This window comes from Melanotaenia boesemani, chromosome 24, assembly GCF_017639745.1.
Source record: "Melanotaenia boesemani isolate fMelBoe1 chromosome 24, fMelBoe1.pri, whole genome shotgun sequence".
NCBI lineage: Eukaryota > Metazoa > Chordata > Actinopteri > Atheriniformes > Melanotaeniidae > Melanotaenia > Melanotaenia boesemani.
Window position 1 is genome coordinate 3,386,253 of NC_055705.1, and position 26,860 is coordinate 3,413,112.

The window sequence follows — 26,860 nt, forward strand, 5'->3', positions numbered from 1 at the left end:
TTTCTTCCTTCGTGATGGTGTGCTGATGCGGCAATGGCGCCCTGTTGTAATTCCAGACTGCGGATTGGAATATAGTAGCTCAAGTGGTGGTCCCGCTGTCTTTTCGCTCCCATGTGCTAAAGTTAGCCCATGACAGCGACTGGTCAGGACATTTTAGGCGTTACCAAAACATATCAACGCATCCTGAATCATTTCTATTGGCCCGGACTGAAAGCTGATGTAGTTAAATACATCCGTGGGTGTCATACATGTCAGGTGTGGGAAAACCAATCAAAACAGTTCCCCGAGCTCCGTTACATCCGGGTACCCGTCATGGCTGAACCCTTCGAACGGGCTCATTCTAGATTGTGTTGGACCTTTACCTCGCACCAAATCAGGACACGGGTTTATTGTTGACGTTGATGTCTCTGCTACGAGATATCCTGAAAGCCATTCCTTTGCGGCGGATCACAGCCAAGCCAATAGTTAGTGCGTTGTTGCGGTTTTTTTTCCACATTTGGGCTGCCCAAAATCATACAAACCGACCAGGGAACCAATTTTATGTCACGAATCTTTAACCAGGTTCTTCGTGAATTATCTAGTCACCATGTCACATCAAGCCCCTACCACCCAGAAAGTCAGGGTGTACTAGAGAGATGGCACCAAACACTAAAGGCATGCTGAGAAAAATACTGTTTACCACGAAAAGAAAAACTGGGATGAAGGTATTCCTTTCCTGTTGTTCTCTGTCCCGCGAAGCTTCGCAAGAGTCCCTAGGATTTAGTCCCAGCGAGCTAGTGTTCGGCCCACAATCCTAGAGGACCCCTTCAGATCCTACAAGAGAAACTATTGGATGTACAAGTGACACCAAGGAAAACTTGTTTAGATTACGTTTCGGACTTCCGTGAGCGATTGCTTAAGTCCCGAGCTTTTGCTTTGAAAGCCCTGCAGGAAGCCTCAGCAATCAATGAAAACGCCGGGCATGACCGTAAAGCTAAAGCACGCGAGTTCAAGAAGGAGATCGTGTATTAGCTTTGCTTCCGGTACCAGGAACGGCGTTAGAAGCTCGATTCGCTGGACCTTTCGTCGTCCAGGAAAAACTAAGTGCCACCGATTATGTTATTGCTACTCCCGGTAGGAAACGTAGAACTCGTTTTGTCACCTTAACATGCTGAAGGCATACGTGAACCCGGGACTGTGATAAAAAGAACCCGAGGTTCCTGTGAAGGAAGCACCACAGAGCGTTGCTCTTATTGTGAAACCGGGCGGAAACCGAAGCGGTAGATGATGGGTTAACAAACATTCATCGGCTCGGCTGACTGCCCGACTGTCAAACACCGAAATGCTCAGAAGTTTTTCATCCACACTCCAGCATTTGTCAGACTCTCAAAGAGTGACATAGAAACTCTGGTCTCTAAACATCCACTCTTGTTTAGTGGATGTACCTAAACAAACCCATGTCGTAAACCCATGACATTGATGTAGGTACCGCTAGCCCAATAAAACAACACCTGTATCGCTGTAATTTGGACAAACGAATACAAATGAGAAATGAAACAGATTATCATGCTACGAAATGGTTTTGCGAAGCCCAGTAATAGCCCGTGGAGTTCCCCATGTCTCGTCGAATCCAAAACCCGACGGAACAACCTCGTTTTATCACCGATTTCCGAAAAGTTAATGCTGTGACAGTCCCCGACGCATATACCTCTACCCCCGCATCGAGGATTGCATTGATACCATCGGATCTGCCCGTTATGTTAGCAAACTGGATTTATTAAAAGGGTACTGGCAAGTCCCCCTTACTGATCGTGCATTCCACGATCTCTGCTTTTGTTACTCCTGATCGTTTCTGCAATACACTGTGATGGCGTTTGGCATGAGAAACGCCCCGGCGACATTTCAACGGCTTGTAAACTCACTGTTCGCAGATTTACCTAACTGTACCGCCTATTTAGACGACGTTGTTGTATATACCAACACCTGGGAAAAGCATATGGCTGTCGTACAAACGGTTTTTGGTCGTCTGTTAGAAGCCTCCCTGACTCTGAATTTGGCCAAGTGTGAGTTCGGGAAAGCAACCGTAACGTATTTAGGTCGGCAGGTTGGACAGGGCATGGTGCGTCCTGTCACCGGCAAAAATCGCTGCCGTACTTGATTCCCTGTCCCAGAAACCCGTAAAGCTTTGAGACGTTTCTTGGGAATGACTAGTTATTATCGGACATTTGTCGGAACTTCGCTACAGTGGTTCACCCCCTGACATCTCTGTTAAGCCCGAAAACGGACTTTTTGTGGAGCCCTGAATGTCAACATGCGTTTGAGAGTGCGAAATCCTTATTGCTGCATGCCCCGGTTCTCGCTGGACCGGACATGACCAAGCCCTTAAGCTTGAGGTAGATGCCAGTGCCTGTAGGGGCCGGCGCCATACTCCTACAGACTGACGACCATGAGGATTGATTCACCCCATCTCCTACTTCTCGCGTAAATTCCTTCGTCATCAACTGCATTATTCCACCATTGAGAAGGAAACGCTGTCATTACTGTTGGCCCCTAGAACACTTTTAACGTTTACATCGGATCCAGTTCTGAGCCCACTCAGGTGTTCACGGATCATAACCCTCTAGTGTTCCTCTCCCGCATGTATAATAAGAACCATCGCTTGATGCGCTGGGCCCTCATCGCTCAAGAGTATGACATCAACATTGTACACAAACGGGGTGCAGACAATCAGTTCGCTGATGCCTTGTCCAGACGAGATGAATGATTTGTGTTTTGTGTATGTGTGTTTATGAATGTAACTATCGGCTCATCTGAGGTTGGAGCCTCTGTTTTGAGGGTGGGGGTGTTACGTCCCAGACTTGTCAGCCTGTGTCTGGGTATGGTAATTCGTGTGTATGGTTGCTTGCAGGTGATTGGCCGAGATTTCGTGTGTAGGGTTTGCTTGCAGGTGATTGGCCGAGATTTCGTCGGGGGGCTGCTCCTCTCCTCACCACTGGGATTGGACGGCTACGGATCCGTTCTTCCTCGGCCCCCACCCTCCAGAGACTCTCCCTCTATAAGAAGGCTGGAGCTGCCTTCAGTCGGGGCAGTTGTGTGCGGAATACAGCACAGCTTGCCATAGGCTTTTGTTTGTACAGGAACAGCACCTGCGTGGTGCTTAGTGGAGACTTTTGGTGCCATGTAGTGTTTGGGAATTTTGTTTGACTTGTTGAGTGTGGTTTTGCCTCCAGAATACTTTACCTTTTTGTTTGTCAACCTGTTGCCTACAGGACAACTTCCTTTCAGTTGCTAAATAGCCAGTTTGAGGCTTACCTGAGTTTCAGGACACTTTATGTTGTTATTATTTATAACTTCTTGGTCGGGGTTTTGTGACATTTGTTAGAGTGCCTTTTCTTTTTTGTTTGGTATTGTTTATTTATTATTGGCACTCCCACCTAGTTCGTGTATCGCATTTGTTATGTCAATAAATGTCTCTTATTTTAAAAAGCTGGACTCCGACGCTAATTGTTACTGACCCCCCCCTTGCCCCTTAGACTAGAGAGGGGTCGTAACACCTTCTATACTTTGTTCCACCTTATGGTGCCATAACTCTCTGTGATGTCACTGTTTGATATGTGTGTGTTCTTTATGCCACCTTTATGATGTCATATTCCTCTGTGATGTCACTGTTTGATCTGTATATGGGCTTTGTGCCACCTTTAACCTTTATGATGCCATAATCCTCTTTGATAAAACTGTTTGGTTTGTGTATATTCTTTGTGTAACATTTATAATGTCATATTCCACTTTGATTTCACTGTTTGGTCTGTGTATGTTATTAGAGCCACATTCATGATGTCATATTTCTCTTTGATGTCCCTGTTTGACCTTTTTTTTTTTTTCAAATGGGCTTCAAACCTCAGAAATTAGTTGAAAAAAACCCAAACAAATTTCGAGAACCTTTTTAACATTGTATATGCTGTTTGTGCAACCTTTATGATGTCATAATCCTCCTGTTTTTGTTGTTTATTTTCTGTGGTGTAATGGCTATCACATTCACCTAACATAAAAAATTCTACATCCTGCAAACAAAGCATTAAATCTTCTGGTGTATTGTTCACCATGTCCTGCTCCGTGTGACGAGTATCCAGGTGATAAAACTCCGGTCTTCTGCATGTCAGAGAGAGATACTGGCGACTATACTAACGAGGAATGCTGCATAGCTCCAAAAGCTTCATAACTGCTACCAAAGATAAACTATACAATTTGGTAGAATATTGTCATCCCAGGCGGCTCCTGCATCCCAGGATCCCAGGCAGCATCGATGACGTAGGCTTCAGCTGCATTTTTGCCCGGTCTGCCACACTAGGACCAACAGGAAGCTGAAAGCCACAGGCCAACTATTTATACATAGTTCTGATTGAGTGTTTTAAAATTATTATTAATTTTCTATGTAAAAGCAAAATTTCTCATAGTTAAGAGTAACATTGAACAGCACAACAGTATTACTGAATAGCTGTTAATAGTTTTAATTATTGTTTAACAGTATTTATTGAAAAACAATTCTCTTTTAAACTAGAAAACAATGTTTGTTTTTGGTCTTAATGACATTGTAAATTAAACAGTGAGTTTTAAATGATTACTGTCTTCATTATGATGAAAATATGTAAATTAACTCAAAACTGGTAAGAAAGACCCACATTGTGACATTAAACTAAATTAAATTCCCTGATGAGGAATAATCTAGTGAACATATTAATCTATAAATATATATATGTGTGTGTGAGTGTGTGTGTGTGTGTGTGTGTGTGTGTGTGTGTGTGTGTGTGTGTGTGTGTGTGTGTGTGTGTGTGTGTGAGGGATGTATTCCACTCCATTAAAAGGGTCTTTAATAGGTTAATAAATTCTGAAATAGGAGGTCAGCCATCCAAATCCTGCTATGACTCGCTGGCTCTGCATCTCTTCTGATTCCTGGAGAGAAGAGAGAGAAATAGAAAGTGAATTTACTATTGTAATATATTAGAACTAAAAGCAGAGCTATGTTATTGAAATATTGTTAATAGTCTTTACTTACAATTACAGACAGTGTCCATAAAGTATCCCTCCATACGAGGAAATATCATGTCTATTTCTTAACACGATGGACGCCATGTCACGTGATCTTCCATGCCGTCCACAATGACCCGTCGTGGGTTTGCGTCCCGGTTAAAACATTCCCATTTGTGTTTAAGGCACTAGATACACATTCATTACACAGAGATTTGCATTGATTGTCTCTATTTTCCTTTCTTTCTCTCTTTTCTCCTCCCAACATACCTGGCCGAATGTTCCCCAGCTTGAACGCAGCACCTTGGACCGCTCGGCCATTCTGACAAAAACTAGGGATGTTGCTTGGTTTTATGGGCAGATCACTGTTAAGACATCGACAGCAACACTGATATAACCAACAGCAGCCCACAGCTCTGACTGTTTCTCGTAATTCTGATAATGGCCTCCAGGCCCACAAGTGACAGCAAATGCTCATGTTTATTATGCAGCATCTTGCATAGGACCCACGCTAATCTATAAATTACACTGCACATCCCCTTAGAAAAAACACCTCAGGTTTACCTTCTGACAAACTAACAAAAACCCCTAAAATCCTGCTGCTTTCAGCTTCACAACATTTCTAGAAAGTGAGTCATGGTTCATCATGATGAAAAACTGCAGCCTCCTGCAGGTCTTACCACACATGGCCACTAGATGACAGTGTTATACTACATATGTAACACCTGTTCTTTACAGTTTTTCTCAGTCGCTTTGGTGCATTTCTCACATCAGACTTTACATTCTCATAACTATTAGTTCAAACTCCACAACAATTAGTCATGTGTGCACATCAGCGTAGCATTTCTCATTGCATTGATCACATTGCAAATGCTTGTGGACATGAAGAATTTGCTTCCATACAATTCTCTGCTATTTTATAACATTATCATTTGCTTTGGTCATATCAGTCAAAATTAACTATACTTACAACTGCAGAATAGTCAGTCTCCATAAAATGAATAGTCATGCTGGAGTCATTACTTACAAAAATGTTGATCAATGTTGTCAAAATCTGTCAAGCAGAAACATTTCTTTGTAGTACTTTCCTGGAATGTTTCCAGAATTGAACAACTGCGTTCAGATGACCCTCAGCTTTCACTAAATCCAGTAGAGGAGTTTCTCTCTGCCCAGAGGTGGAAGGTGTACGACCAGCGTCTACATACAAACGGCTGTCCAAGTAGCCATGGATGCAGATACAATGAGGTCACAGCAGAGTCCTGCAGACTTTTGCCACTTGAGGAGATATTTTCCTTGCTGCTTCGCAAGGGAAGATATCCAATGTGACGTTGATAAAAATATGTGAACAGACAGACAGGAACGTCTTGATGCACAGGAGTGATTTAGTATGTCCAGTAACATACATACATTATAACATACGCTGCATAATGCTGTGAACAAATTACTGTAAGCTGACAAACATTTTAAGAAGTAAAAATGTTCTAAAAACGTATTCTGTGTCATGTATTCAGTTACACTACTAACAACAGAAACGTGTAACTTTACCATAGTGTTTAAATGGCTGTACATCTAGTGTGTAGTGCTGTTTGGGCATTTTCAGCTAGTGTCTCTGAGATCTGACTTTTTTGTAATCAAAAACACTTACAGATTACTCTGTCATGATGAAAACACAACTAAGCCATTAGAGTTTCTAGTTTGTACTGAATGGTGACAGGACTTTTTATTTTGATGGCTCTGATAGTTTCATTGACATAAATATTTACTTTTGAGGAATGAACTATCTATTTTTAGCAAGTGACACGCTTTTGCAGGTTATCCACAGGCTTCTGCAGTTTGCACTAATTGTTTAAAGAAACGCACTAACTGCTATGCAAATGTAAAGTCTGGTGTGAGAAATGCACCAAAGCGACTGAGGAAAAACTGCAATCTCCACCCAGTGGTGGGTCGTGCATATCACACCTAGGCCTTCAATACCAGTGTCACTTAGTCCAGCCTACATTTATGCACCTCATAATAACATCAATATGACACCATGGCTCGAGAATACATACGGAAGCACACTTTTTAAGCCTATTCATAACAGCGGTGGCAGTAGTACTACACTTAACTGCTCAGTCTATCAGCGGGATGCTAATTTCAAGCTCAACTGCACCGGAGACGTCTGATATTTACAGTGTGTGTGTTGTGCGCAGTGTTTACAAGGCACACAGCGCTGTCCATGGTGCTACTCGATCTACATGCACGTATGGAAATAGGCAGAGGCCCATGGCAAATTTGTGTCCAGGGCCCTTGGTGATGATAGTCTATGTTTTCAACCAATAAGCACACATTCACAATTAAGAGCGGGAAACTAAGATCACGGATATTGTCAAAACTCCAAAATAAAAAACAATTTTAAGAGATAAAATAAAATAAAACGCTTGCACTCACCAATGCAGATCTCCTCCACAGTGCCTGCTTATTAGAAAATAAAATCCATCCTCCTTTCCTTTCTCAAGAAGACTTCAATGGCTCTGTTGTACAGTTTATCTGTGCATTTCAGTTCCATTAATAAGTCCTTTTCTATGGACATGGAGGCTAACACTGAAAAGCCGTGTCTGCCCGGTCGTATTTCTGGCATAAGTTTTAATGCGCTTTAATGCCGAGAATGACCGATCTGTTCTGTTTTAAGTCGGGGAAGATCAAACAGTACACCGTGGTCTGTGTTAAGCTGGAGAAGGCCGTTTGGGGGAATTTTTTCCTGTATGTCTGAAAGTGCTTCGTATATCTCACAGAATCTGCCCCTTGCTCGCTCAACCGTGTCACAAAACTCCTTCACCCTTGCCATGCAGAACTGTACATCCAGCGATTTTTTCTGCAGTACTCCAAAAAGCACATCAGCATACTCAAATATTCTATAGAATGTGTTGAGCAACAAACAAAACTCAAAATCATCCAGACGTGCAATAAATCCATCTGCACAAAGCACAGTGTCCTGATCATACTCATCATGGTGTTCCAATATGTGATCAAACAACTCCTTTAGCACAGCTCTCTTCTCATAGACCGTATTCACCAAACGTGATGTGTATCACCACTCGTCGGCGCGACGTGAGGAAGACGCCGCTTACACAAGTCATCCAGTAGTTAAGTGCGCTTTGGAGATCTGGAGAAGAATGCAGCGAGGCCGTTCAGGTTGGCAAAAAGACCTTTCACTCTTTCAGCTTTGAGGACCCCTTGAGTCAGTACTAGATTAAGACGATGTGCATAACAGTGAATGAATAAGGCCATAGGTACCTTCTCCTTTACTTTAGCCGCCACCCCATTGAGTCCAGAGGCCATTACCGCTGCGCCATCGTAACACTGTGCCACAACTTTGTCCAGAGAACATTCATATTCCTCAAAGAAATGAAAAATAAGAGCGGCAAGGTCATCAGCTCACCTGCCACTGGTCACATCCACAAACTTGACAAAACGCTCCTTGACACCTGTGGCCATCACATAGCGCAGGGACAAGTGAGAGCTGTGCCATGTTAGCCACGTCTGTGGTTTTGTCCACCATGACAGCAACAAAGGGGCTCTCTTGATGTCCATTTTGATCTCCTCTGTCATCACTTCAGGAGTAGCATGAATTAGGTCATTTTGTATTTTTCCTGATGTCCCAGTAAACTATGTGAATTTGATGATGCAAGTTCTTGGAGTTTTCAAGAAGGAGGGTTCTTCCAACAGAAATGTATAACTATTGTTTTTCCTCTTGAATCCCCAGAGTCTCTTTTTTGTTTCAAATATGGCAATTACCACACAAACTTAGCAAGAAAATCATAAAAGTCATAAAAGTGGCACAAACAATATGCACAGTTCAAACATTGACATCAAAGAATGAATATGACATAACAAAGGTGGTACAAAAACCATTACCCAGATCAAAGAGTGACATCACAGAGGAATATGATGTCATAAAAGTAGCACAAACAAACATACGCAGATCAAAGACTGACATCAAAACATAAAATATGACATCACAAAGGTGGCAACAACAGCATAAAAAGATCAAACATTGACATTACAGAGGTATATGATGTCCTAAAAGTAGCACAAATGACAAACACTGATCAAACAGTGACATCACAGAGGAATATGATGTATCGAAGTGGCACAAACCATATAAAACAGATCAAACGCTGAAATCAAGTTATATGACATCACAAATATGGCACAGACAGCATAAAACACATCAAAGAGTGACATCACAGAGGAATAAGACATCACAAATTTGGTACAAACAAACATACATAGATCAAAGAGTGACATCACAGAGAACATGATGTCATAAAAGTAGCACAATCAACTAGAGCTGGTTCTGCTACTAAGCAGATTAAGTGACCACTTAGGGCCCCGCACCACTAGGGGCCCCCTACTGAAAGAAGGTTGTTTCATGGTTTATGGGCTTGGTTATGAAGAGGAATTATCCATCTAGATCAGAAAAAAAATGTACAAAAAGAAGGCTAATGAAGCAGCTGTGCAACCAGGACAAAACAGAAGTTTTATTGATTGGACCTGAAGCTGAGAGAGAGAAACTGGAGGCCAAACTGAAAACATTAGCACTCAACCATTTTAATCAAGTAAAAAACCTGGGAGTGATTTTAGACCCAGATCTCAGTTTTGAGCCCCATATTAAAAACATAACAAAGACTGCTTTTTATCATCTGAAGAACATCTCCCGCATCAGGCCGTTTCTCTCTCGAGCCAGTGCAGAGACACTGATTCATGCTTTTATCACATCAAGATTAGATTACTGCAATGCTCTTCTTTCTGGTCTTCCAAAGAAGTACCTGAACCAGCTGCAGCTTGTACAGAACACAGCTGCACGTCTGTTGACAAAGACCAGAAAGAGGGCCCACATTACACCAATTTTAAAGTCTCTGCACTGGCTCCCCGTCAGCTTCAGAATTGATTTTAAGATTCTTTTATTGGTTTTTAAGTCTCTTAATGGTCTTAGCCCACCTTATTTATCTGATTTGCTTTTATCTTATGAGCCCACTAGACCCTCAGGTCCTCTGGTACTGGCCTTTTAACTGTTCCCAGAGTAAAACAAAAACCCACGGCGAGGTCCTCCTTTTATATTCTACGGCCCTCGTATGTGGAAACTGCCTAGCCTGAGGACGTGAGGGGAACACCTAGGTGGGATATTTTAAAAACAGACTCAAGACCCACCTTTTTAGTTTAGCATTTTAATCATTACTTTTATTATTACTATTGTATTTATTCATTTCTTTCTTACACACAGACTGTATTCAGCTTCTATTTATTTATCATTTAGTATTTGTTTTATCATTTCTGATTCTCTAATCTTGCTGCTATTGGGTTGGGGTTCTGGGGGTTTTTACTATCTGTAAAGCACCTTGAGTTGCTATTTGTATGTATGAAAGGTGCTATATAAATAAAGTTTGATTTGATTTGATTTGATTTGCAACGACAAGGTAATTTCTTTTGCAGTTATACTGTAAAGTAAGGTATTAGTCCGCGTGATGAAGAACAAATAGATAGATTAGACATGGGACAGCACTTTTTGATTTAGCAGCAGGTGCTAACAGGTTTACCAGCTGGTTGGGTACGGTTAGCCAGCAGTTGTAGGTAGCGGTAGGGCTGCAACCATCCCGTAAAATACGGGATTCCTTATTTGACAATTAAACAATCTCCTCCCAACAAATTGTTTGTGCGTGTGTTGCGTTTATGGTTGCCTAGAGACAGACACCACATACCAGCGCTTCTCAAAACACCTGCGCCTTTAAAAATGTCCTCCGCACCTGATATTTCTCAAAAAACTAAATATTTCCATCCTTAGGTGGACAGCGTCAGTGGAGATGTTTACAAGACAAATTGTAAAATGTGTCGGCGCATGTTTTCAGTGGCGTGCAGTGGGCTGTCTGACATCAGACATCATGCATCAGGGAGAACAACACAGAAGACTAGAGCTCAGTGTCCCAGTTCTTCATCCCTGAATCATTTCCTGAGACTGATCTGGTGTCAGACATAATGTCATGATTGATCCATGAATTTTAGAAGTTTTTAAAGTGGAATGAATGATCATTTATTTAATGAACAATAATATGAGCCATTATAACTATTATATATATGTCCCATTTAAAGAAAAAGTCCAGACTAATGGATTAACAGTTTAATAAATGTTGTTCAGAGAAAACATTGTTTAAAAAAAATATAACTAAATTTAACTTTAAAAGTTATATTAAGTTCTCAGTGTATTTAGTTTATATTTTAAAAAATTCATTGTTACACACTCCACACAAACAGATCTCCTTTAGTTGTTGGTACTACTGCCGTGTGGTAGATTATACAGTATCTCTTAAACTAAGTTAAGTGCAGTAACTAAGTTGTGTCCATAAAGTATTTTGTTATGTATTATTTTCCTCTTCTATGTTAAATAGGGATGCATGTTGTGGGAGAGAGTGAAGGGTGCTTAAGGGTGGGTGAGCGGGTTCGGCTGGAGAGCCCGGGGTCGCTGTGCTGGTAGGATGGCCGGTGGCCGGCAGGAGGCCAGGGTGGATGGAGGAGGTCCTGCAAGGTGCAGCTGGTTGGAGGTGAAAGACTGGCATAAAAAAAAATCTGTAACTTTTTGGAGAAAGATTAGGGCTTCTGGACAAAGTTAACATTACAGCCAGTGTAAATGGACTAAATGACACGTTGCAGACAGTTAAGGGCCAGGACCCCCCTTTCTCCACAGGGTGAATGTCACAAAATAGAGCTTGATAGCCACACATCATCTGATAGTTCATGGTGATCCTCATTCCTTGTTTATCTGTCAAAATCTTTATTTCAGGCAGCAGGGCAACAAAACACAAGAGCACTGTGCTGTGACTCAACAATTGAACATCAGCATGGAGAAGTAGACCTCCATACGCAGAATAAACAATATTCTACTAAATTGTATAGTTTATCTTTGGTAGCAGTTATGAAGCTTTTGGAGCTATGCAGCATTCCTCGTTAGTATAGTCCACCAGTATCTCTCTCTGACATGCAAGACCGGGGTTTGTCACCTGGATACTCCTCACACGAGCGAGGACATGGTGAACAATACCACTGAATAGATTTTAGTGCTTTGGTTTGCAGGATGTAGAACGCCTGATGAGAATCTCTATTGTCTCCAAGATTCAAGAGAGATTCAAGATTCAAGATTTATTGTCATTATACACAGTGCAAAACACAGGTACAAACGAAATTTGTTTCAGTACAACCTGTCCCAAGACTAGACAGCAACAACCATTGTTAGACACAACAGGAAACAGGCATACTGATGCAGCAGCCGCTGGGGCAGCGCGCCTATGTATTAGAGTAGATAAAGAAGGAAAAAAAATACATTGGGGGGAATAAGATGTGGGCTGGGGGAGAAAAAAAAAAGGCATCACCGCACTGGGCCTAAGGGCCCAGTGTTGAGATTACAAAAAAAAAACCTCCTCGGTACATAAAAGCAGCATAGACTCAGGACATTCACACATAGCACAAACATGTGGCAGGGTGGGAAAGGGGGGTCTCCCATCACAGCAAGTGCAGACGCAGCTGCATTCTCAGAGCGCGTCCAATGAACCCACTGCCCGGGAGTGGAAGGAGGTAGAAGGACAACAAGGCAGTGAATAACGGGGAGGTGTATCTGTAGTGGTGTACTTGAGTGTGGTGCGTGTGTGTGCGTAGAAGTGAGCATATGAACTTTGCCCCAGTTCTCCCTCACAGTCTCTGCCACCTGATGATAGTGGGGCATCCTTGAGGGCTGATCCAGGTTGAAGTCCATCGCCCGTGAAGAGGGTGAGGGGAGGGTGGGGGACTGAGCGTCCATCAACAAAACATTCCAGGGAGCTTTCAGCCAGCCATCAAGGCCAGCACAGGGAGCCAAATTTGATAACAGCATTTGTTTTGGTTCAGGCCAGAGCTGTTTCGTCTGCCTTGAGTCTCTCAGTGGTCCCACTGGCGACTCCAATCCTCCGAATTGTGGGTCAATTTCCATCCAGCCGAGCTGACAACTTCTCCAAGTTGGTGTACCATCCTTACGTACAAGCTCCAGAAGCGCAACCAGCTTGCCATCCGAACTGGAATAGCCTTCCAGGGTTAAGATTCAGCTCCTGTAACGTCCAAAGTCTGATTGTTCATTAGCTCCGGACACAACACCATGCACAGACAATCCGGCTAGCTGCCAGATGACTCGCCGACAGTGTGTCCGAATTTTGGGCGATATGCCAGGAAACCGACCGCTCCAAACAGCAGAAACCCAGTTATCATGAAATCCGAAGGTAGAGATTAGTCTTCAAGCGTCCTCGACAGACAAGATCGACAGACACATGACTTTCCACACTTCCCAGGAATCCATCACATATCCAGCCGAAAACGTTCCGCCAGGGACAAGGCAGGCTCCCCTACGCCTGTTTCCGGTTCGAAGTAAAATTGGTCCGAGTTGCATTTAGGGACCATCCTGTATCAAAGTCCATAGGTTCTAAGATTTAGTTTGTCAGAAGGAAATGCAGAGAGAGACTCAGAGATGACAGGACAAAGTAGCAGGCAGAGTGGGAGGAGGGAGAGAGAAGAAAAAAGCGTCTGCCTTCGTCGAGAGCCGGAAGAGAAAAAAAGGATGACCAGTTCTTCCATATTTAATATCCGCACTGTTTATTTGACTGTATGAATAGGCGGGGAAGAGACAGTCAGACAGAGTGTGATGAAGCATTTGTGTTCTTGGCTTGCTGAATATATTTTGAAACATTACCTGTCCTGTTGTGTCCTCTGAAAAGATGGGGTGGTCATTGCCTTGGAGTTGGTGGTGTGGGTTTTGGCCTTATTCTGCACATTTTTAGGAAATGTACAGTTCATTGCTGATTGCATGTTTGTAGCAGAGTGTTTCAGTGTTAACAGTCTTCATAAAAGGAATGTTACTGGCTGGTTCAAAACCAGGTGGAAACATGCATTTCACCTGAAACATACTTTTGTGATAGCCATTACACCACAGAAAATAAACAACGAAACAGAGGATTATGACATCATAAAGGTTGCACAAACAGGCATATGCAATGTTAAAAAGGTTCTCGAAATTTGTTTGGGTTTTTTTCCAACTAATTTCTGAGGTTTGAAGCTCATTTGAAAAAAAAAAAAGGTCAAACAGGGACATCAAGACAATATGACAATCATAAATGTGGCTCTAATAACATACACAGACCAAAACAGTGAAATCAAAGTGGAATATGACATTATAAATGTTACACAAAGAATATACACAAACCAAACAGTTTTATCAAAGAGGATTATGGCATCATAAAGGTTAAAGGTGGCACAAAAGGCCCATATACAGATCAAGCATTGACATCACAGAGGAATATGACATCATAAAGGTGGCATAAAGAAACACAAACATCAAACAGTGACATCACAGAGAGTTATGGTACCATAAAGGTGGCACAAAGTATAGAAGGTTTAAATCTTTTCCAATGAAGCTCTGGCAGCTTGTAACAAAGCAGAATGGTCCTGAACTGAGCCATATTCTCTTACCACCCAACTCTTTCTCAGACACAAAAAACACCACCAACACTTGGCAATGTCTTGAAAGTGTGTTGAGACTGTAGTGTTTGCCAAACAGCTTTTCTGTGCAGATGTCTTCTCACAGTCAAAATGCTTTAGATTGCCACCTGGATACTCCTGATATGGAGCAGGACATGACACATACTCAGTACACTACAACATTTAGTACTTTGTTTGCAGGATGTCTAGAATGTCTGGATGAGAGTCCTCTATTGTCCCAAAATCACCAGTACTTCCATATTAATATCAGCACTGTGTGTTTGGAATGCATGAAAATGGAGAAGAGACAGTCAGATAGGGGTTTGATGAAGCAACTGCTTTTTTTGAACATTTGTTTGCAGCGTATCTTCTGAAACGTTACCTGTGTGTTGGCCCATCTTCTTGCTGACAGATGGGTATTGTTACCAGGGAACGGTGGTGTGATCTCTGGCTCAATCTGCCCTTTTTTTAAGAATTTCTTTAGAGTATTTGAGGTGTATGAATGTGTGTAGCAAGTAGTTTCAGAAGGACAGAATGTTTCTGCCTGGTTTCGAACTCAGTGGTGGCTGGTGTTACCAGTGATAGATGCTACACCACAGAAACCGTTGAAAAGCTGATTCGTCGTTGTTTATATTAACACTTGGGTCCAGCTTTTAAATGAATGAATGAAATGAAATTAAATGAATGAATGAAATGAAAAATACTTTATTAATCCCAAAGGGAAATTCAATATTGTAGTAGTAGTAATTTTTTTTTTTTTTTTTTTTTTTTTTTTAAACAATCACATTAATTAATTAAGGGCTTTGTTCTTCAGCCTGATAGCTGCTTGAAGGAAGGATCTTCTGTATCTCTCTGTCTTGCATCGGACTTGAACAAGCCTCCCACTGAACACACTCTGTTGTTTCGTCACGGCGTTGTGTAGAGGGTGTGAAGGATCTTCCATTATCTTCGTCAGCTTGTACAGAATTCTTTTTTCGCATGATCAACTCCAGCGGCTCCAGAGTTACTCCAAGCACAGAACCAGCTTTTCTTGATCAGTTGTTAATTCTTTTCAAGTCTCTGGTTCTGATGCCGCTGCCCCAGCAGATTGCTGCAAAGCTGATTGCACTTTCAACAACAGACCTGTAGAACATTTGCAAACATTTTGGTGGCAGGACGTTAAAGATCTCAGCTTCCTTAAGAAGTAGAGTCTGCTCTGACCTTTCTTGTAAATGTACTCAGTGTTGCTTTTCCACTCAAGTCTGTTGTCCAGCTGAACTCCAAGGTACTTGTATTCCTCCACCACCTCCACCTCCTCTCCCATGATGGAAACACTTCTATGTGTGTTCGTGTTCCTCCTGAAGTCAACAATCATCTCCTTTGTTTTCTTGGTATTCAAGATGAGATGATTGTCCCACCGCACCATTTCACAAACTGACCGACCAGTTCTCTGTACTCTGCTTCTTGTCCATCACTGATACACCCAACAACTGCTGGAGTCATCAGAGTATTTCTGCAGATGACAGAACTCAGAGTTGTACTGGAAGTCTGAGGTGTACAGCGTTAATAGAAATGGTGAAAGTACAGTCCCTTGTGGTTTTCCAGTGCAGCTGACCACCATCTCAGACACACAACCTTTCAGTCTCACAAACTGTGGTCTGTTTGTGAGGTAGTCGTAAATCCAGGTGGTTGTGGAGGGATCCACCTGGAATTTCTGCAGCTTCTCACACAGCAGAGCAGGCTGAATCGTATTAAAAGCACTTGAGAAATCAAAGAACATGACCCTCAAAGTGCTGCCTGACTGGTCCAGATGAGAGTGGGCTCTCTGAAGCAGGTATATGATGGCATCTTCAACCCCAAGCCCATTACGGTATGCAAACTGTAATGGGTCCTGAAAGGTGTTCACCTGCTTGCTGAGGTGAGCCAGTAAGAGTCTCTCCAGGACTTTCATGACGTGAGATGTCAGGGCGACTGGTCTGTAGTCTTTTGGTTCAGCTGGTTGTGGTTTTTTAGGCACTGGAACAAGGCAGGATGTTTTCCACAGCACCGGGATTCTTCTCTGGCTCAGGCTGTGTTGAACAGGTGCTGGAGAATCGGACATAGCTGTTTTGAGCAGGTCTTGAGAACTCTGGGACTGACACCATCTGGACCTGCAGCCTTGTTCTGGTTCAGTTTCACCAGTTGTTGCATGACTTGGTTACAGGAGACAGACAGAGTGGAGGTGGAGGCAGAGGAGGTTTCAGGAAGTCCTGATGTGGAGGGAGATGAGGTTGTGTCCAGGTCCTTGACTGAGCTGCAGGGTGACAGAGTGGAGGTGTGACAGGAAAACTGTGGGCTCATGGAGGGTGTGTGGCTAGTTGGGGTTGAAGCAGGAGGTGAGCTAAACCTATTGAAGAACATGTTCAGTTCATTCGCTCTGTCCAGACCTCCATCAGTCTGATCCTCCTTTATCCCGAAGCCAGTGATCTTCTTCATTCTGACCACACATCCCTCACATTGTTTTTCTGAAGCTTACTTTCCAACTTCTTCCTGTAGTCCTCCTTGCACTTCTTCATTTGTGTTTTAAGTTGTTTTTGTGTGGACTTCAATAACTCCCTGTCTCCATCCCTAAAAGCTTTCTTTTTGATGTTCAGGCAGCTTTTTCAGGTCACTGGTGATCCAGGGTTTGTTATTGGGGAAGCACCTCACTGTTCTTGTTGGAACGGTGCTGTCCACACAGAAGTTAATATAATCTGTCACACACTCAGTCAAGGCATTGATGTCATCTCCATGAGGTTCACATAGGACGTTCCAGTCTGTAGCCTCGAAGCATCCTCTCAGAGCATCTTCAGCTTCATTAGACCAGGTTCTAATAGCCTTTCTAATGACTGGTTGTTGCTGAACGATGGGCTTGTAGGAGGAGGAGAGAAGAACTAGGTTATGGTCTGATCTTCCTAAAGGTGGCAGGGCAAAGGAGCTGTATGCATTTTTAATATTTGCATAAAATAAGTCCAACATTTTGTTTTCTCTGGTGGAGCAGCTGACAAACTGTTGGAAAGTTGGTAGAGTTGCAGAGAGGGAGATGTTGTTAAAATCTCCAGAGATAGCCACAAATGCGTTTGGATGTTGTGTTTGAAGCCTGGCCACTACAGAGTTAATGACATCACAGGCTGCGTCTGGAGCGGTACCAGGTAATATATATACCGCTACCAGAATAACGCATGTGAACTCTCTGGGTAAATAATACGGGCGGAGACTCACAGCTAGCAGTTCAATGTCTCTATTGCAGATTTAAAGAAAATGCTATTTAAATTAACACAGAATTAAATGTAACACCAAGTGCTTTACAGAGTTCAAATTTAAGAATAATGTAAAATATGACTGATGACATTATTAACTATAATCTTAGTAATAATTATAAAATAAAGATGCAAACTCATGAGCCAAAGGCTCTTATTTTGAAGGAGAAAAGCTTGACAAAGACAGTGTTGATGTAGGAGACAGATTGTTTATAGGGAAGCTTCCTTTTATCTCTCGCAGCAAATGAGAACATTTTTAATTATTTTTTGGGTCATTTACGGATAAGACTTTTGAATAGGCGAATTTTAAAATACTAAAAATAAGGATATATTTGGCCATTGTTGAAACATTAGTAATATAGCGTACATATTCATTATTACAAAAAACCCAAATAAAGAGATTTTTGTGTTTTTATACTTGAATTATTAGGACACAGCCTTATAAAAAGTAAATTTGGTGTGACCATGATTTATCTGAACATCAATATATTTCTTTAACGTTGCTAATAGTTTAACAAGTATTGCTAATTAAATTGACAGTTTGAGAAGGACAGGCATGTGTGCCTTTAAACTTTTGGAAAACTATGATTCTATAAATTTTGTCTATATTGACACTATCTCCCTCGTAATGCAGTTACAATGCCCAATTTTTATCTAAAACCCTTAATACTGTTTTTAAATGTGTACAGATAATATCCACTTAACTATAGTATACCATTGATTAATATTTGAGCCAAAATGGATGGATATTGTGTTTTGAATGTAGTACAGTTATTTTCATTTGTTGGTTACTCCAAATGACAGATGGTCGCCCCAAATGATGAGAAAACCGCAGGTAGTTAGGTCTATTTAAAATGTACACAATACAGTTTAGACAGAAGAAAACTGAACAAACATTTTATTTTAACAACATTTAAACTATTTAAAGGTCCCATATTATACACTTTATTCCCAATCTGAGACCATTCATTAATATCTAAATGAAATATTTCCGCCATGGTATGGACAAATCGACCCTCAGTTTGAGTGCAGCGGCTTCTCTTCACCTCCCTCTTTTTAGCAGCTTCAGAAATGTGCCGTTTATGGTGGGCGGAACCCTGGTGGAGCAGCTCAGCTGTTGGCTCCGCCCATCGCATCGCCCGTCATGAGGTGATTGACAGGTTAGGCCTTAGCGGTTACTAGACGCTGATTACAGCGTAGTGAAGGATAAACAAACGCCGGAACACCGGAACCCATTCCTGAAGAAGTTCGAGCAAGAAGACTAACAGTACTGCTCTTACCTCTCCAGCTGTGTCACGGACAGTTGGTATTGAACCTGGCTTCAGCTTCAAACGGTTGGCGAAGCCTGCTTTCCATGCACCCATGTTGTGGAAACAGTCCTCTTTGAAATGCTGGCCACAGACATGCAAAACCTTTGGAAGTTTTCCGGGTACATTTCCTCCAAAAATAAAATTAATCCACTCAGTCCTCGTGGGTTCAGTGGATGGAAGTAAAAAAACGTTTTCGTGTTCATTTATGCAGCCACAAACAGAACAGTGCTTCTGTCGCTTAGCCATGTCCGCTAACGAGGGTTGCCGAAGAGGGAAAAACACTGGGCGCTAGGTGATTTTTAGAGGGCGGGCTTTGAGAGCCGGTAGACGGGTCCATCGCTCTGTGGGGAGTGGTTATTGTCCCTTATGACGTCATAACGTACACGCTTTCAAACAAGCTCATTTCAGCGCTTACTTCCCTAGAGGTGGAGCAGGGGGGAGAGAGAGCGCCTGAAAGAGTTTCACACTTACGGGTCTCCTACACATGCGGGGGGACCAGTATGACTGTTCCAAAACCATTAAAAAGTGAATTTTGCATAATATGGGACCTTTAACATCCGAATATCACAAACGATAAAAAAAACATTAAAAATAATTTAAAGTGCAACACATTACATTCTTCAGGAGCTCACATTGGACAGGGATGAACAATTTTAGTAAAAAAAAATAAACAGTTGTATAGATGGAATAAAATCAGAACAATTTTCAAAGTAAACAAACACCATCAACATAGCTGCATGGATTAAATCAATGCTAAAAGGTAGATTTTTCTTTTACTTTTTCCTAAAGAGCGACAGAGTACAAACATCTGGCCCTGTGCCCTCCTTCCTCTCCTCTCCTACAGTTATATTAGTTTACTGTATATTACCTACATTTCTATAACCCAGGTATTTCTAAACTTTACCCAATCTTGGCAAGTGAGCTTCGAGAAGCGTGAGGTTGCTGGCTCAGGCTCTGAGATTACAGCATGCACATCTTTCCTGTAGTAGAAAATGACGTCTACAGTTTGAGGCCACATGAACAGGTTCTTGTCACCAGACTGCCTCATGCAGCTGACCTGCACTTCCTCTCCCACAACCTTGAGCACCTGGCCTACAAAAGAAGGTTCATCGTAGGTGACAATAACAAACTTGCCACACAGATCTACAACACTTTCTTGTTCCCTAGGTGGCTCAGGAGGAGAGCTTGGGGGATCCTCAGTGTGGTGCATGGTGTTCCTCAGCTCTACTGTTACTGGCTTGTAACAAGGACATGGACTCCTCTCTAAGCGCCTGCAGAAGCATGACACCTCCCTGTGAGTGATTTGTGCAGGCTGTGAAGACAAAACCTGGTGTATTTTAAATGTCCCCTTCACAGCCTCCAAGCTGTCAGGAACAAGCTCGTCACACTTTTCCATGCTCTCTCTGCTGACCCAATAGTGAGTGATGCTTGAGCCTAATCTATTGTTCAGCATCTCATACAGATCCTGTGGCGTCTGAAGCTCACCTCCTCTTTGAACGTAGAGATCCGCTTCTCTCTTTATTGCCCCACCAATCTGCTGCAGAGCTTGTTGACCAGCAGGTGCACATTTTCGTGTTCCATGCATGCACATGTGTCCCGATCTTTGGTCTTTGGCTCGGTAACATAGAAGGGGCGTCTTCTGGCAAACTGCCTGTAAGACAGGCGGAGACTCTTTTCCATCTCACCGTTGTAAAGCACATGAAGCTCTGTGAGTGGTTTTGTGAGAATTCTTTGTTGTTCTTTCATGTTGGTTTTTGTGATGGTGTCCTTCTTTCCTGGTAAAAGTCGACTGTTTTCATCTCTAGTCAGGAAACCAACAACAGCTACCTTTCTCTCGATTGCCAGTTTCTTCCCCTCTTTTGGCTTGAGCCTTTCACTCAGACCTAACCTTCCTTTTGCTCTTATCTCACTTTTTCTGGCCCTTTCCTTTTCTTTTCTTATCTCTGCTAGTTGTTTCTTCAGATGTATGTTCTGCTTTCTGAATTTACGCTTCTCAGCTTGCAGTCTTTTACAACGTTTCTCTGCTGTATTCTCTCTTTTCTCTCTGTGGTGTGGTGGGGGATACTGGTGGATTAAAATCCTCATTTAGACGTAGACAATCCACCACAGCCTGCCCTGGCCTCTCCTGCTGCTCTTCCACTACTTCTACACCTGCTGGATGTGGCAGAGTGTTCTCCATGGATGGTGGTGTCAGGTCCAGCGTCACCTTTTCCATCTTTTTCCTCTCCCTGTATCCCCTGGATGCAGCCTTCCACTTGTTTCTCAGTTTTTTTTCTCCCTCTCTAACAACTCGTCTGGCTTCACATATAAAATCTTGCCCTCTTGCTTTCTTCTCTGGTAACTGGAACAACATAGAGCTGTCCATCATGACAAGACAAACATTTTACGCCTGTGCTGTTCTCCCCTAATATCTCCCCTGGTGGACTACTCTTTTAAGTTCAAAATATGGCAGAAAATATTATTCCTAATCCTACTAAAATAACTGCGTGTTACCTAGAGTTTTTTTTAACCTCTCTTTTCCTAGCAAGATATTCTGCTCTTGCTGCAGGTCTGAGTTGATCTGCTGCCTATAGCGAGCCGTCTTTTCTTTACATGTTTATGGTGCATCTAGAAAATAGGTTAAACTAGTTAAACGTGATTAATAATTCCTAAATGGAATGTCATGCCATGCAGTTTTTACTTTTCTCTCATAAGATTGTACAATAATCAAAAATAAATGTTTATTCCTAAATAGGAATGGAAAATAACTAAAATCTGAAAAATATATATTAAAGCACACAAAGAGTTATGCTTAAACAATGCACTTTATATGAATTAATCATGTATAAAATATAAATTTACAGAAACTAAAATAAAGGAAAAGTATTTATCATGTACACTCAGCTCAGCAGTGGTCGCCCCACATGATACTCGGTCACCCCAGAAGATGTTTTCAAATTCATTCAAATATTACAGGCTAACAGTTAGCTACAGAAACCAAGCTAGGTACATTTTAAGACATGTCACTATCAAATTTATCATCAAAATATGAATTTGTAGATAATATTTATTATTTACAGTTTAAGGACGGTCGCCCCACATGATATCCAAAAGTGGCTAGTACATTACAGTAGTTAAAAGAAAGATTTATTTGCCAGTATGAGAAGAACTTACTAACCTCCCAGATGTTTTGCTGGGTCCCTCAAATGTGTCTGGCTGATGCAAGATCCTGTGCTTGAAGTGTTTTCAAAATAAAAGTTCAAAATTGTGTTTTTCTTGACGGTCACCCCGGATGATATTTCAGAAAATAAACATGTCTGGACAAAATTCATTTATATATTTTGATGGAAATGTATATTCAAATACTTTATAATTTTATTAATGAAAGCAAAACATGTTAGAAGTTATGCCAAATAGGGCAAGGGATATATTTAAATTGATTTAAATTGATTTTAAACCAGATGTCCAAATAGCAGTGAAGGCTGGACGGTCGCCCCACATGATGTTTTGACACTTCAGAAGCAGAAAAATGACCAATAACTAAAAGGTTTGGAGAAGTTAAAGTGGGTCTATATATAGGGAAGGTAGGAGACACACAGAGTATCTTTTTATGTATTTTGAGGGTTTTTTTGCTGGAAAAACTCAGTTGGACAGAAAAAGTAGGCATCATGTCCTAGACCCTTTTAAGGAGAAATTCCATCTCTTCAGCCTTTAAGGGCCAAGGACAGAGGGAACGCTGAGGCTGAGCAATGAAGTGAGAAAGATCATTTCTACACGCCTGAAGAGGGACTTGAACCCTGGACCCTCAGATTAAACGTCTGATGCTCTGCCATCTGAGCTACCCAGGCCCTTGTGGTATGATTTTGGTGAGTAAAATTTCCCACTCACCTTTACTTTTTGTACCTTTGTGTTTGTCTTTGTGATCAAGGAGCTGGAGAAGAGGGGTCCTTTATCTTTTACAAAGTGACACTTAAAGTTCGAAAGATCCAGTTTATCAGAAAAGCCAGTGTCACAAAAGTTGTGATGGGGCTTCAATTAAGGTTGTACTGAAGTTGAGCTAGACCCAAGAAAACGAGGAAGACACCAAGAAATGCGTTCTACTGACCATTTGCTCCAATTTGCTGTCCGCAAACCAGGGTTGCCAAAGTTAGCAGGTACTAACCCCTATTCAGAGGGAGGAAACGTGGAGCTGTGGACCACTGATGCTACATGTTGGAAAGTGGTTTCATCTGTCTGCTGGGTTTAAGACAGAGGAGGTCCTGGCTAGTTTTGTGCCCTGGGCGAACCACCTGACAGATTTTGTGTTGATGTTCAAACAACAGGAGTTCCCCTCGTTCTAAAGACGACTGCATCCTGTTCTGTTATGTACAGCATTAAATACGGTTATGAAATAAGAAAATGCTGCAATAAATATCTGTATGAGTTCAGCTTGGAGTGAAATGTGTCCTGAGATCAGCTCACATCAGTTCAACAGGCCTAGATTCAGTCGGTAAGGCTGCTGTCATTAAAAACTCAGTAAAGCAGCCATTGTAGGGTTTTTAAAAATACAATAATGGATGAAAAATATTTAATAGGATAGAAAGACAAAAACATCAATCCCTCTCATTTGTTCAGACTGATGGTAACTAAATATTTTAATATGTATGTGTTGACAAACATGCAGTTATTGTGGTATTTATATATTTATCCAATTTACTGGTAATTTCAGTTTGATTCACAAAGTATTCTCTGAAAATGTTACCACCACTTCCTTTCCCCTCAGTGGAGCTGCTCTCAAAGTAATTTTCCAAACACATGAAGTTTCTGGACAAAGTACCGGTATCAGACCCGTATCAGACCGGTATCAGACTGGTATCGGATCGGTATCAGACCGGTATCAGATCGGTATCAGACTGGTATTGGATCGGTATTGCTGATACTGGCTTGCATTTTACTTGGTATCAGATCAGAAAGAAAGCGAGTGGCATCGTACATCACTACTCCAGTACTCCTGCTGGCAGCACGCGGTGTGACGGAAACCTACGAGCCTGCGTGCTCTAGCCTGAAGCTGCTCTTAAAGGGCCAGCGTCACTAAAATACCCCACACAGTTGTCACAATACCAGCTTTACAAGCAGAACGAATGTGAACAGGTAAACAGTTTAAAACATAATAAGCTCCGTTTCACAATGACAGATGTTTAATATTAGTTCTCTTGGCTACAGATAAATATATTTAGTTCAGTAAACGGCCTCTCATTACACAGTTCTTACCTTTCAGTTTACCAAACCAAGACTTGGTGGTTCACATGTAGCAGCTGCAGAGCCGAATGTCGCCATGGCCAGGAAAGTGTCTCAGGTAAACTGCAATCACACGTCAGCTGTTTAAAAGTGGGTTGTTAATACAAGTTACTTAGACTCTGTTTTACAGAAACAAGTCATGGAAGGTGGAGATTACTGGTTCTCCGGTCAGCACTGCTGTCTCAGTGGTTTCCAACATGGGGTCCGGGACCCACAAAGAGCACAGAGGGTCCCCAAGGCTTTGGACATTCAGAGCCATTGTAATTAATGTCCACACGTTGTCCCTTTTTTAAGAAAGAAAAGTCAGGCTCTATGTTGTTAATTTAACTTTGGCTTTATCAGAAGGATGCTCCGTCTTTTTCATTAATTTAACCAGATGAGTAAAAATTGTACAAGCCAGTTCATTTAGTACCGAAACCGTTTGGTGACATCGATAGAAAAAAAAGAAAAAAACTAGGGACACGCATCCTTAAATTGTGGGCACCCAACAACACCTCAACAACCCAGTTAGCTCAGTTAATTTTCTATAATTACTCTCAACGTTAAAATACAACCACATGAAATGATAATTGTGGGTTTAACTAATACGTTTCCTCAAGTTAATGATCTCTTCCACACGCTAATAATGCGTGATCACATGATAACTTTTTTCTATCGATCTCATCAGACCGACTCGGTAGTTTTGTGCTATTAAGTTATAAAGTTTTAAGAAACCTGTTCATTTCCTCTTCAAACAGAGCGCCTCTGTTTTCTTTACAGCTGCTGTGTTAGAAACACCATGGAAACAGCAAAACACCGAACATTAAATTGTGTGGTTGATGTCACCACCGTTATTTTCAAGCCACGGATTTATTCTGAGCCGGTTAGCCTGAAACTTTTATTTGGGCTGCTTGGTAACGTTACCGGCACCAACGCTACCACATCACTGACACCAGCACCGCTACTAGCGCTGATCTTTTCTTCTGTTTTCTCTTCAGACAATGTGAGGCCAGATTTACATTTAAACCAGCTGTCCATGAATGCATCGTCTTACGGCAGGAAATCGCCAACGTTTGGTCTACCAGCGGGAGCGACGCTGCGACAGCAGAGGAAGCTCAGAGCTTAGAGAGAAGGAGAGAGATGAATCTGTAGTGGAAGTCCTCTCCCTGCTTTTAGATTTATGGCTCCGATGCAAACCTTCACTACACATTATTACACACAGCTGTCCATCACTATGACTGGGTAACACACACCTCACCAGTCTGATGCTCATTTCAGAGCTTCACCCTCCCCAAGACCAGTTTGACTTTACTGGAACTCTCATCAGATGGAAAGAGATTAAGTAGAAGAGACAGAGGAAACAATAGAGCACGGAGGGAAATGACTTATTACACTGATGCAGCTCAAACAGTCAACAAATTACAGCAACAAATCTAGTTTTTATACCTAGTATAATACTCAAATTAGAAAACTTTACTGTCACAACTAATTTTCTATTAAATGTTGTAAAAGAGACGGAAACTAACTCAGCTGAGTTCATCCATCCTGATCAATAATCCACTCAGACCAATAATCCACCGCTACAATAGTCAAAAATAATCAATAACAGACTCAATATTTATTAGTTACTTAATAAATAGCTGGTGTTTAGAAAGCATCAGCACACTTCTAATCATAGGCCTATAAAAGCCACAGTAAACTTAATAAATGAATCATCAGTAATCCTAAAGTAATCTAAGTGTCAGTCCACAGCAGCCCGATAATCTTTGTGTACCTAGCTTGAGACCACTCTGCTGATAAACATGTAAAACTAGTAGGTGATTAACCTCGTAGGAGGAGAGTCTGTCAGGGTGGGATTTGAACCCACAGCTCCTTTTAGAGACCAGAATTCCCTGTTTTATAGAAGGAAACAACCGCTGTGTTTGGTGTCTTAGGCCGTTCAGCCTGAGTCGTATCTGACATGCAACATACCTGATGTTGAAAACCTCTGAAACCTGACAAGGAGTAAAACCTTAAACATGACTGCAATAAAAATACAGTTGTCACAGAAGAATGACTTAAACGACTATTAGAAAAGCTTTTGTCACTTCATTTTTTCCATGAGATTTTGTTGCCCCTGGAAGTCTGTTTATAGTTGTTGATGTTATTATTTGTTAATAAAGAACTCTGAGCAATAAAATGCTGCAAAACTTTTAATGTTTATTAAGACTTGTGTATAGTCGTCAGTGTGTGAGAGCAGCAAGGAAAGGATGACTTCAGCTCACCTAGTTTTTTCTGGTTATTTGGTGTAGTTGTGTCCATGTCAAATCATAATCTGTTGCACCTGTAAACACGCTGTAAAGATTCGTAGCTGTAGATGTTCTCCAAGGAAGTGATCAGCTGAAGGTTCCTGACCAAGCATCACTTTATGATCAAAATTTCAACACCCAACGTGGGGCTCAAACCCACAACCCTGAGATTTAGAGTCTCATGTTCTACAGACGGAGCGAGCTGGGCCACATTTGAGGTAAAATGTTCAGAAAA

At 41.8% G+C, this 26,860-nt stretch overlaps 2 protein-coding genes across 2 annotated transcripts in view; one reads left to right on the forward strand and one right to left on the reverse strand.

Moving 5' to 3' along the window:
• Positions 1–2,743, forward strand: part of LOC121635920 — a 51,223-nt gene extending 48,480 nt beyond the window's left edge. Inside the window, exon 13 of the mRNA XM_041979336.1 lies at positions 2,604–2,743. Within this exon, the coding sequence (XP_041835270.1) occupies positions 2,604–2,743 (140 nt within the window). The remainder of the gene's footprint in view (positions 1–2,603) is intronic.
• The window catches only part of LOC121635284 (zinc finger protein 665-like), a 645,425-nt gene that overhangs the window by 488,715 nt on the left and 129,850 nt on the right, over positions 1–26,860 (reverse strand). The window lies entirely within an intron of this gene.